The sequence below is a fragment of the Apodemus sylvaticus genome, chromosome 7 (genome assembly GCF_947179515.1).
Source record: "Apodemus sylvaticus chromosome 7, mApoSyl1.1, whole genome shotgun sequence".
NCBI lineage: Eukaryota > Metazoa > Chordata > Mammalia > Rodentia > Muridae > Apodemus > Apodemus sylvaticus.
This window is the reverse complement of record NC_067478.1, coordinates 70262242-70275031: the sequence shown is the minus strand read 5'-3', so window position 1 is coordinate 70275031 and position 12790 is coordinate 70262242. Positions and strand designations below refer to the sequence as shown.

At 54.5% G+C, this 12790-nt stretch overlaps 1 protein-coding gene across 1 annotated transcript in view; it reads left to right on the top strand.

Moving 5' to 3' along the window:
• The first annotated feature begins 2433 nt into the window (after positions 1 to 2433).
• Hcn4 (hyperpolarization activated cyclic nucleotide gated potassium channel 4) overlaps positions 2434 to 12790 on the top strand; it is a 36888-nt gene continuing 26531 nt past the window's right edge. Inside the window, exon 1 of the mRNA XM_052188175.1 lies at positions 2434 to 3218. Within this exon, the coding sequence (XP_052044135.1) occupies positions 2434 to 3218 (785 nt within the window). The remainder of the gene's footprint in view (positions 3219 to 12790) is intronic.

Here is a 12790-nt window from a genome sequence, read left to right as displayed (position 1 = left end):
TCCCTTTATCACCAGTAGTTAGCTTTCAGGGTCCCTTGCTTCAGGTAGAATCGATCTGTTCTCTGTTCACCCTTGTGGTGCCCATGCTTCTGAGATTAGTGTTGTCTTTCCCGGCAAGAAACTTAATGCAGAGCACAAGGGCTGCCTGGTGTCATTGATGTTTAGATGAATGGGGACTCACCAAATAAGAACCAGAAGTGGAGACATGACCAGTATCTGGGCTATTCAGGAAAAGATGCCTTGTGTGTACTGCCTTCCTGCAGCTGGCTCACTGCAGGGTGGTTTCTGGTGATCAGAGAAACTATAGCAAGTGAGCTAAGGGGAGGTCTTCAGACACCGTGCAGACAGGGCTCTCATGCAGTTAAGAGCACTCCTCAAGGAGACCCAAGGACACTGAGAGATCGTGCTTCCCAGCATCTGTGCAGGGAACTGTCAGCTCAGAACTGCTCAAAAGTAGAAATGCCAGCTCCGGGTGATGTCATCACCCTAGACATCCCCACCCCCATGCTAAGTCCTGTGGTCCAGAGGATAGAGCAGAAAAGACCCAGCTAGGCTGCCCACCGCCCAAACCCAGCTGCCTTCCAAATTCCCACTCTGGATGTGTGTATGGACACAAGCGGGCTAAGATTTCAAATTTAAACTTCATGCTATTCCTCAGAGTTGCAGACCCTTTTGCCTTGCTGTCCGCAGGTCGGTTTCTCTACTGACAGACTCCAACCTTCTCTGGCCAGCTGCTCTCCCTCGGAATTGCCCCTTCACTTTTTTTTTTCTTTTGAGCTAATGGTGGGCGTTGGGCTGTCCTAAAGTGTGCGTACCTAAGCTATCTATACCTTAGGCTGGGATTTGCCCTTAAATCGAGAATGTAATACAGGGAGCGAGAAGATGCCCAGGTGCATCCCGACCGCCTTAAGAGAGAGATCAAATGGGGGCTGGGCTGTGTAGATGCTGGGGCGGGTAAAGAGTGTCTGGGTGGAGATGGAACCCTCTAACGCCGGTGCACACAGAAGAAGGTGTCTCGACTGGATGGAAACACAAGGCGAGGGATTCAAAGCCCTTCCCAGAGTGTCAGGTCGTCAGAGGAGCCTGCCCACAGCCTCCTGGCTGCAGCCCGCTGGTCTCGAGAACCCCGCATCGAATTGCTCCGGGAAAGGCGCTGGGGAGTGGGTGGTGGGAAGTCCGGCGCTGGGATCCCGCGTCTGCGACTGCTACTGTCGGCGGCGCATTTCTTCGAAGTCTTACCTCACAGAAGTGGGTCCACGCGCGCGCCCAGTGAGCGCCTGGAGAGTTTCCCGTAAGCCCTCCTCGCCGCGCCGGGGAAGACCCACGCGGGATTCGCCCCCCGCCCCTGGCTCAGGAAAACCCTGGGAGCCGCCCGGACTCGAAGCGTTTTCCGGAAACCCCCTCTCCAGGCGAGTTGCGGGAAAGCAGCTACTCTGCAGCCTTACGACCGACACGCCTCCCCAGAGGAGGGTCGGAGACCCTAGCGTTGAGAGAGCGGGCAAAGCAAGGAAAGCCCGAAGCTCGCAGGAGAGCCTGGGAAACCCCGCCCCCCAATCTTGAGCCCCAGCTGGAGCCCTCACTTCGGGGGAGCTCTCAGCCCTTGGTCAGCAGAAATCATTACGCGCACTGGAATAAGGACGCCTCCTACCTCAGTCCCTAGGGTCTGGCGAGGTTCCGCCCTGCGCCCCTCGCCGGACCCGCCCCCCTCCGCCCCCCTCTACGTCTGGGCTGGGACGCCGCTGCCCCTTTAAGAAGCCCAGGTAGGCAGGCCGGGCTGCAGAAGCCGCTCCTATGGCAACCCGCGAGCTGCGGCGGCTTCATGAATATTCTGGGGCGCGGGAGCCCGAGCGCTGCCGGAGGGCGCTCCGGGAGAGGCGGCGGCTGATGTAAGCCCGGCGGGCCGCTGGGCTCCGCTCGGCTGCGGCGGGAGTCCCCAGGATCCGGTCGGCTGGGCTCAGCTAGAGGAGGCAAAGCGAGAACCCGGGTGGCCGGCTGCAAAGCTCCGGCTGTCACACGCACTGACAGCCCCAGACGCCCGCCGGACGCACTCCCGGGAACCGCGCGGGCAGTGCGCTCTGCGCTCGGGAGCGGTTCCCGGAGCGCCGTGGCCGCAGCGCCGCCGCTGCCCGCGCCCATTGTTCCCCGCGGGGGCGGGGCGCCTGGAGCCGGGCCGCGCGCCGCGCCCCTGATCGCAGGAGGGAGGGAAGAGAGGGAGGGAGCGTGGGGTCCCCGCGCCCAAGCCGGGCCCGGGAGGAGGTGCAGCGCGGCGAACCCGGGGACCCGCAGCCGGACTAGGAGCCTCTCCTCGGCGCGCAGCCGGCGCGATCATGGGCTCGTGAGGCTGCGAAGGACGTGTCCTCACTGGCAGGCACACCTGGAGCGGGTCCCCCGTGCCGCACCCGCACCGCTGCCCCCAGCCCAGTCCCTGGAACCATGGACAAGCTGCCGCCGTCCATGCGCAAGCGGCTCTACAGCCTTCCGCAGCAGGTGGGGGCCAAGGCGTGGATCATGGACGAGGAAGAGGATGGTGAGGAAGAGGGGGCCGGGGGCCGTCAGGACCCGAGCCGAAGGAGCATCCGGCTGCGGCCGCTGCCCTCGCCCTCGCCCTCGGTGGCCGCCGGCTGCTCGGAGTCCCGGGGTGCGGCTCTCGGGGCGACAGACAGTGAGGGGCCGGGCCGCAGCGCCAGCAAGTCCAGCACCAACGGTGACTGCAGGCGCTTCCGCGGGAGTCTGGCCTCGTTGGGTAGCCGGGGCGGCGGCAGTGGTGGAGCAGGGGGCGGCAGCAGTCTCGGGCACCTGCATGACTCCGCGGAGGAACGGCGGCTCATCGCCGCTGAGGGCGATGCGTCCCCCGGCGAGGACAGGACGCCCCCGGGCCTGGCGACCGAGCTCGAGCGCCCGGGCGCCGCGGCACAACCCGCAGCCTCGCCGCCGCCCCAGCAGCCGCCGCAGCCGGCCTCTGCCTCCTGCGATCAGCCCTCGGCGGACACCGCTATCAAAGTGGAGGGAGGCGCGGCCGCCAGTGACCAGATCCTCCCCGAGGCCGAGGTGCGCCTGGGCCAGAGTGGCTTCATGCAGCGCCAGTTCGGTGCCATGCTGCAACCTGGGGTCAACAAATTCTCCCTAAGGATGTTCGGCAGCCAGAAAGCTGTGGAGCGCGAGCAGGAGAGGGTTAAGTCCGCTGGGTTTTGGATTATCCACCCCTACAGTGACTTCAGGTAAGAGGCCAGGTGGGAGATGGTGTGGATGCCTTGTGTAGTTGCAGGCATGCTTTCTTCCCAGTCCTGCCTCCCAGTCCGAGTTAACTTTCCTTCCTTGCTCTGGGCGGTCCAAGAGAAGTGGGGCGCCTGGTGCGTCCCAGACACCCCCGGGCCTCCTGCAGTGCACTGGGAACTTCCTTGGACTTCAGGCTCCTGCTTTCTCTCTTCCGGGGTTTGGGCCACTTTGGAGGCAAGCTCAAAGGTGTTCTGAGTTTGGCCTAGCCCTGCCTGCTGGCAGGGTAAAGCTCTGCTTGTCCAAGCCACGCACCTCCCCCTTAGAGGCTGCAGAGTCAAGGTGGCCATCCTAGAGACAGCTCCAGGTCATTCAGCTTGCAGAGCAGGGTCATGGAGGGAGATAGCCATCTTAGCAGCTGGGTCAGCTCCTTGGGTGCTGACTGCAGGTATTATTATCTTTACTGGGCCTGTGAAGCTGCAGCAGCCAGATTCCAGTAGGACTGAGGTGGCTGGGGCCTCAGGCCCAGGATAAAAGCCCTCTGTACATTTTTACTCAGCCCCTCACACTGAGTGATATACCAGGAGCTGAGTGATATACCCTACACAGTTAACTTCCACACTGGCAGGGCAGAATGACCTTGCTCACAGTGGTCAGTGAAGATGTCTGCTGTCCTGACTGACGGGCAGCTGTCTATTGATCCCCAACTGGTCCAGTGTCCCATCTCCATCCCAATAACCTAAACTCTAGCAACTACCTAGACCAGTTAGGGAGAGAGATCCTGTCTCCTCTTGCACCTCCCCAGTCTAATGCCAGTGATCAGGAGACACCACTTGGGCCTGTGGACTGAACTGTGTCCACAATGGGTTACGAATTGCCTCTGGGTTTGCATCAGCAATGCCTTTGTCTCGGTTGAGGTTCTGAGTCCCCACTTCCTCCTGTCTCTTGAGGCCTTCCTAGCACACCAGGTTAGGATGAAGATCCTCCGTGTTTTTTTTTTTTTTTTTTTTTGTCCTCTTCCTGTGTCCTGCCCTGTTTATCTCCTTTGCCTCCCTACCTGCTGGCCTGCCTGTATAAAGGAACGTTTTGCCGACCAGAGCCTCTTTACAAACTCCAGGGAAGCTGGATTTGTAATGAGAGCAAAGCCAGTTTCTGTCCAATGAGAGAGATTTCTTTGGCTGGGAATGACCAGTCAGACAACACTTTGGTGGCTTAAAATAGGTGGTGAATAAGGAGAGGCACCCTCTTTTGGTTCCTTTCCTCCTTTTCTCTTGGGAGATTGTTCTTTCTAGCCCTAATATCCAGGCTTCCTATTCTCAGAGGGTAAGGAGGCAGCAGGCTTGCTAGGCAGAGCTGCACTCTTCAAGCGATATGAGCGAAGGTTGGTAGGATCCTTCATGAACTTTCATTACTGGGACTGAGAGCTGATGCCCCCCCCCACCCCTCCCCTGTCTTGAATCATGGAGACATGGACAGGAGCCATGTTTCCTTTGCCCCTGCTGTTCCTGAGTACCCCAGGCTTCTCTTTCCTCAGAGGTGGTGACAGACAGGTCCAGTATTGATCACTTGAGATTGCTAATGTGCTCCAATCAAGTGTTCACCACTGTCCACATTTGTGCGGGGGAAACTCCCATTCACAAGCATCTTCAAGCCCCAGTATCAACCTCAGGCATGTCTTACCTCCACTGACAGGAATTGATGGAGACCTTCTAACTGCAAAGCCTTACCCCCCTTACACATCTTCCCTCAGAGGTGAAGATTTGGGACTGAAGCCATCCATCCCCCTGCCCATACCCCCACATACACACCAGGCACTTTCTAGTCTTACCTGTGCTATTCATAACATGCTAGCTTGCAGTCCCCTTGCTGTAGAGCCCACACTGATCCAGGCTTTGGAGACATCAAGTCTGGGACACAGACAACAGAACAGGGGTCCAACTGGGTTTTAATGTGGGTTTTTGTAACAAGCAACAGAAACTGTAGCTGGAACTGCTCATCTTTTATACCCAGCCTTGTCTAATGCTGGGTCTGTAGGATGGAAAGCAGTCCAAAATAGAGTGTGTGAGTCTCTGAAGACCAGTGGCCATGCCCCCTCTGCCTCCTAGGCCGAAACAGCTAGCCTTGGCGTTAGAAGTCCAAAGACTTCTTGGGATTAGCTGAATCCTCTAAGTTTAGAAAACCCATCAGCAATCCTTCTAAGCCACCACTCCCCCTGGAGAACCCAAACCTTTGAACCACAAAGTTTTGGGTGCTAGCCTTGGGTTTTTATCTGGAGACAGACATCATCGCCCACCTGAGCTTCGGCAAGCACTTCCCAGACCCACAGAGGATTTATTCATCATTTTGATTGGCAGGAAGCATTGATCCTGCAGAATTGCTTTAATAAAGAATCACCAGCAAACCATGATAGATTGAGTTTGCGGTTTGGAGTTCAGGGCTGGCAGTGATGGGCTGCTTCTGACATCTCCTGTCTGGGGAGAGGAGGGCTTGGGTACTGTTCCCTGGGAAGTTATAGGCTTGCTTTGAGACTCACCATAACTTGGGCAATTATTGAAAGATACTAGGCCATCTCTGCTCCGTGTCTGTACCAATCCCATCATGATAACTATTCACATGACTTCTGCAGTCACCAAGGATCCCAACTTCCCTTCTTCTCCAACACCCCATTGGCCTGTTGAGGTTCATTCTTACAGTTTGTTAATAGAAGAAACCACCTTCAGGACATTTTCCCCAGGCTATGGACCAAGGTCCTCCCCCCATTCCCCCACACCCGAACAGGTCCTTCTTCCCAACAGATGTCTATCCTAGAAGCTTAGGTTTGATGTTGGAACCTACGAACACACAGCACATTAGCTAGATAATACTGGTTCTCCAAGAAGATAGAAAGGGGAAGAAAGAGAGAAGGGAGGGACCCCAAGAGAAGGTGTAGCTACTTTTGCCCCAGAGGCCGGTTGGCCAAAATTTCAAACACTGGGCTCAGGCAGTTGACCTGGTTGTGTGTATGTTGGAGACTGTGTCTCGAGGATGTGTGGGTGGACATGGTGGTTGTCAGGGAAATTCTTATCTGGATATTAGCTCTGGGTCTACAGTTGTGCACCAAACAGCAGCTCAGCCTTGACAATAGAGCGGGCAGAGGCTTGGTTCACCTCCTCTCCTCGCTTTATCCTTTTAAATCCAGGAGGAAAGGAAGAGACAGAAGAATCTAAAAGCATCTTTTTATTGGGGCCAAAGCAGTTGGGCTTTAGAATTCTGGATAGTGCCATGATGGTAGGTCCTAAGTAGACATTGTGTGGCTGGTCCCTGAACCAGATCAATGCGGTTGCTCAGTAAACATCCCTTGCCCAACCTGTTTGTTATTAGGTCCTGCTTCAGCCTCTGTGAGCCTCAGTTTTCCTGCCCAGAAAATGGGACTCCTCTTGCTCATTTCTACGTAAGACACAACGTGAACAACTGTAGGTACACAGATGATGTGAAAGTCTACAGTGAGTGGTCAAATACCTTCCGGGCCCTCGCTCTTTCTTCCCCTTGGTCCTAGGTAGACCACATGCACCTCTGTCCTGGGCTCTGGCCAGGGGTTTCTGAACTAGTCTGTCAACAGGGACTTCATGGATAATCTGTTAGAAACTACCAAGTCAGTATCTAGAGAAATACACACATATGTAGGCACATGAAATGTGGCACAGTTTCCTGTGCCTGAAGCATCCCTAAATTGAGAATCACCTGAGGTCTGATGGCTGTGGGTTCCACTGCAGAGGCCATGCCAAGACCTGGTGGGGGTGGAGTATTAGCCTCCCTTGGGACGTAGTATGGTGTGAGTGGGGTCTGGTTTCCCTCTGTAATCTGGACTTGGGTCTCCCATTGCTGGCAGAGTGATTAAGCAGTCAGGGGTCAGCGTTGGACGCCCGGGGAAGGGAAGCAGAGTTTGGGGACTCACTGCCTGGCTCTTTTCTCAGCCTCCCTCCCATGTACTTTCCCTTGCAGCCTTGGGAAGGACTGTTCAGGAAAGAGACAGCCTGGCTGTGGGTCTGGGAGTTTGGAGGCCCTTTCTAAGGGGAGCCTTTTTTGGGCCAGCTGTTCCTGCTGGGTGTGTGGGAAGCTGGGTGAAAGACACAGCAGGCACTGGCAGCAGGAGGGGAGGGCGCCTTGGTGCAGAGGGGGATTCCAAGGTGAGCTGCCCGGGTGGTGCTGTCTGGTGGCACAGTGGGCAGCGGACTCTCCAGCTGGGCAGCATTCCTCTAGAGCTAGGAGAGCTTAGGACATGTTTTTTTCAGGCTAGAGGGCTAAGCCCCTTGACTATCTGCTTCTCCCTCTTGTAGCTTGTCACTGCTTGATGGGTCTGGGGGCTGCCTTCTTGTTTGGCCTGGTCTCTAGCCCTTTGGTTTCATACTGGTAGGCAGCAGACATCATGCAGGGAAACCCAACCGGGGCTCTTCTATCTGCCTGTTCACCTGCTCTCCTCTCCAGGTTGGAAGGATTCATATTTCCAGGTCTTCCTTATGTTTCTCCAAACCACTCATCCATCCCTCCAAGCTACCTTGTGGCACTGGGTGGCACTCTGGTTGTTTGAATGTAGCTTCTCATTGGAGTGTTATCCATCTCACTTTGGGACCTAGTTAAAAGGCAGCTTCCGGTGCGTAATGATATTCCTGGTGCCCTGGGACCAGGCATGGCATCCTGAGCTTACAGCCCATATGTTCAAGGAAGGCTTGCAGGGCCCTGAGACTGTTTCCTATACCTTTGGCAATAGGGCACTGTAAAGTTAGGTAGGGCCTGGGCCTCAGAGATCAGTTTGTACTCCGGGATGTCGGATTCACAGCCTCACCTCCTGCTCTTACAGGTTTGGTTTGAGTTTGCATACTGCTTTCTGGGGGAAGCTGAAGAGCAGGAAGAGACCAGGTGACCAGAAGACACCTGCCACCCCATGTCACCAGTCTTTCAGCTTCTCTCCAGTCCTAGGGGTCAGAGGCTGAGGCCAGAGAGAAGGAACAAAGGGATAGGGTATTTAGGGACATCTCACAGCAATGAGATTTCCAGAGCAGGTAGGCATTGTCAGTGAGAGTCCAGAGGTGACAGGTAGCTGTGACAGTGGCCAGCTGGGAGGGAACAGTGGCATCCTGAATAGCAGCTACCTTAGTACTTTGAGCAGGGAATCCGTTCCAATCTCATGTTCCTCTCTGTCCCTGTCCCTGGCCAGCAGCCTTCCCTGTGGGAAAGGCTTGCCTGTCAGCTTCTTTCTCCCTCTCCCAGTCAGATAACAGGGTGGACAAGTGTCAGAGTGGCCCTTGTGTCTGCCACAACACCGGATACCAAGGGGAAAACCATGTAGCACAGAAGGTCCTGGCCCAGTCCCTTGGGACCTTGTCATATAACCGAGGCGGCCATAGCTCAAGCCTGACTTGAGAGCTCTTACAAAGCTGCTACTGCCAGTTGCTAATTAATAGAAAGGCCACAGAGGCCAGCCAGGCAGTCCTGCTTGGGCCCAGGGGATGCTGAAGAATCCATGTTTCCCAGCCAGAGAGGGCCACGGGCGGGCAGGGGCATTGTCTTGGCTTTGGAAAGGATGTTCTCTGCCAGCCAGGCTTCCTTGCTGAGAAAGCATTGCCAGGGACCTGGAAATCTGTGGTCCCAAGGGCCAGGAAGCCACTCAAGACACTTTCTACCATCACCAACACCCAAAGCTGGTGCAGGAGGCAGTACTGAGAGGTGGTGAGTTCTCTAGCACAGAGGATGCTCAAGATAACACAGAAGAGTACTTGGGTCCTCTGCATCCTGTGGAGCAAATTCAGCACTGAGATAAGCTGTTTGGCTGGCATAGTGCACGGTGACGGATGTGAGCCAATGCTTTAAGACAGCACGATAGGACCTGGATATATAGGGGGTTAAGGCCGAGGATCAGACGGTAAAGTGCTTGCTTTGACAGTACTGAGGGCATGAGTTTGGATGTCTAGTATCCACATTAATAATTTAAAAATCTAGATTCAAAATCTTGTGCCTTCAATCCCAGTGGGGAGATAGAGATAGGAGGATCCCTGGGGCTTGTTAACCAGGCCACATAACCAAATTGGTGAGCCCCAAGTTTAGTGAGAGACCCTATCCCCCAAAAATAAGGTGGAGACCGATCGAGTAACGTGACTGATGGCGACCTCTGTCTTCCACACACCTACAAACACCTGCATAGATGTACACACACACACACACACTCACTCACACACTTACACATATACACACATTCACACACACACACTCATACACTCACACACTCACACATATACACACACTCACACATATACACACATTCACACACACACTCACACACACACATACACACATTCACACACACACACACACACACACACACACACACACACACACACACACAGAGGTTGGGAACTTCTCTCAAAAATACTGAGAAGAGCATCTCTGGCCTCGGGATCCTCACCTCACAGTCCGGAGCACAGGAAAGCTAGCGGCTCACCTTCCAACTATGCTTAGGATTCCCAACTTGTCCCCAGTCCCTGGACCCTAGCTGTTCCTACAGGGTCTCTTTCCTGCCCAGCTTGCCCTTTACGGTCTAGCTACCCAACCTTATCACTCCTGAGTTTATAACCCTTCACCCAAATAGGGAGACTAAAGTCAGGCGGGCTTATAGACCAAGAACTACGTCATGAATGAAGCAGCTGTCATATGCCAGGTTGTGGGGAAACTGGATATATTTTATCTCATTCACTCTTCAAAGTGGACCCCAGATGGTTTAATCGTGCTCATTTTATAGAAAAGGTTACTCTGGGGGTCAGGGAGCCATTCATTCCAAATCTCATGACTGGGAAGAACCAGCCTCATCTTCAGGACTCTGAGCTTACATCCTGCAGCCCTCCTTTCTCCTCCCCCCCTTTTCACCTTTGCTTTAAAAACTTAATTATACAAGTATTCCTAGGAATATCCTCCTGAGAATCAGAACATTATGGAGGGCCCAGGAAGAGGGGTAACCACCAGGCACAGGGAATCTATGAGGCTCAGAGCCCTAAAGGAAAGACTCGGCAGGCCCTTTGTCTAGAGTGTTGCTTGTGTAGATGGAAGCAGAGGGGCAGGGAAAGCTTCAAAGGACATTTACATCAAAGACAAACCAGAACCCACTGGGTTATGTGAGAGGCCTACCTGCCGGGCCCTCCCCCGACAGCACCTAACTGCTGGGATTTTGGTGGCACACCAGGATACCGTCTAAGTCCCTGTTCCAGTAGGATGGCTTAGGCTCTGGGGGCAGGGCAGGAGGAAAGGGACACATAGCCAGGGTGTCCATGCTCAGTCCACCCAAGAAACACATAGTGCTGTGTTGGATCCTTTAGGAAAATGATGGTGTAGAGATTGGTACTCATCTGAGGCCTATGTCTGGAACCTGGTCAGGGTCAGAGTTCAGTCTGTGATGAAGATGAGGGCTCAGTCTAAGAATGTGGTCTGGACTCGGAGTGTGACCACTAGGACTTTGTGATTGGGATCGAGGATCAGCTTATGAGCAGGATCAAAGGTCAGTCATGACTAGGACCAGGGGCTCATAAGATAAAGGCTTGGTTCAGGGCCAGTAGCAAAGATTGTGAACTCATTTCAGTGTCTTCCTGGAGGTCCTGCTCTTGGGGTAGGATGGAGGGCCTTCTCCACCTATGCTCGCCTTCCTTCCTGAAGCTCCTGTGCCTCTTAGCATCTGAGCCTTTGGTCCATGCTGGTAGGCAAAACACGTATTACAAATAAGTGGCCATGCCATCACTGCTGGAACTGCCAAGTCTCACCCATGACTGCTCCCCACCCTATGCTGCCCCTCGTTGTTGGGGCTGGTGTCTGGTGTTCCCAGCCAGGCAGGGGAGGCCTGAGGCACATGTAGAATAATGCCTGGTAATGGGTGTGTAACGTGTATGGGCTCTACAGCAGGACTCCCTCTGTCCAGGGTACCCAGCCCTCTATAGAGCATGCAGTAGGGCTTCCGGGTCTGATCCCAGCAGCTGCGGGGGCCTGATAATTGTACTGGTGGTTTTATGTCTGTCTAAGCATTTACCCATGTGGGCGGATGTGTTATGTCTGCGTGAACGAGGCTTTCAGAAATTAATACATAACAGGGCTGGCTAACGCTCTGCATTTTGGGCTTGAGGAGGAGCAAGACGGGGTCATGCCCTCTAGAAGTCTATGTTCTAAGACTGTTTCCATATGTTGTGGGAAAGCCACCGCTCACCTGACAGGGGAGGATGCTGGCTCCTTGTTAGGCCTCTGGGGCTTGTTTGGGGAAGACAGAAAAGGGACAGGTCAGTGTGGATGCACAGCGAGTAAAGAACAATGTGAACTGGGTCCGAAGGCGGGAGAATCATTCTGCACACTTTCTAGGAAGCCGGTGGTTGGGAGACTGAGCCACCTGCTCGCAGTGGGTGTTACCAGACTCTGTTTCTCTGACTCTGCACTCCTTTGGCTGCTTTCTTAACTCCCAGGCGCCCGGCTCTGCAGCCTGCCTGCCTGCTTGCCTCTGCTATTGCTGTGTATTCGCCCTGTGCCTTGCAACAGCCTTGGGGAAGACTCCCTTATCCTTCCCCGGAAGGCCCAGAAGGCAGACACTGCTGTCATAATGTCACTGAGCTGTGGCCTGGAGCCCAGAAGTAATTACCCTACAGTCCCCTTGAAGGCTGGAGCAGCCCCTGTCAATGATTAACACAGGTCCCTGGCCACTGAATGACTGGCGAGTCATAGGTTCTTCTTTCTGCAGTGTCTCAGATGATCTAAGACGCCTGTTTCTTCCCATGGGCACCGGAAGACCTGCAAGCACCCAGGTCTCATCGATTCTTGTAACACCTAGTCTCATTGGTTCATGTAACACCTTTTAGAAGAACTGTGGCCTAGCTGAGAAGTTTGTGCAGATGAGCCTAGGTTAGCTCACCCGGAGCCCTTGCCTTTGAGTTTGCTTATGTGTGAGCCTTCCCTGCACAGGGAGCCTGTCCTCCCCTCCCTGCCACGGAACCTCGGCAAGCTTCTTTCCTCTCTCAGCATCCAGGGTCAGGACTCAGGCTAAGCCTGAGAAGAGAGCAGAGCTAATTGCACAAATAGATATTGAGCCTGCAATCCTGACCCCATTAGTGCGAACTGAGCCAGCAGGGCCCTGCTGACCAGAAGAGCTGATGAGAAAGAACCTGGACGCTACTGAGCCAAGTCAGGCGAGATGCTGCCATTTTATAGTCTCTGGTCCTGAAGTAGTTGGGGCACCTCTGACATCCTTTTGCTAAGGACTTTCTGCTAAAGACTGCCCTTGGGCTCAGGGGACAGAGTGGGGGCTCTCCATTAGCTCCTGGCCCTGTGGAGTGAAAGGTAAGAAGACTTTTTTTCTGTGTTCCTTGCTATGTGTCTACCCAGGCACCAACTTGGAACAAGAGCTTAATGAAAATGACGTCACCTTCTTGCCAAAGGTCCTGACTGTCCCCTAGCTCCCGGGGACAACTCCTGAGGAGGGTTGCTCACTCCTGGGAGCTCAGAGCCAGCCTGTCAAGAGCACTCAGTGTTAGGACTCACAGAGACTGCAGATCACAATAGGTGGGTGTGGTTGGAGGAA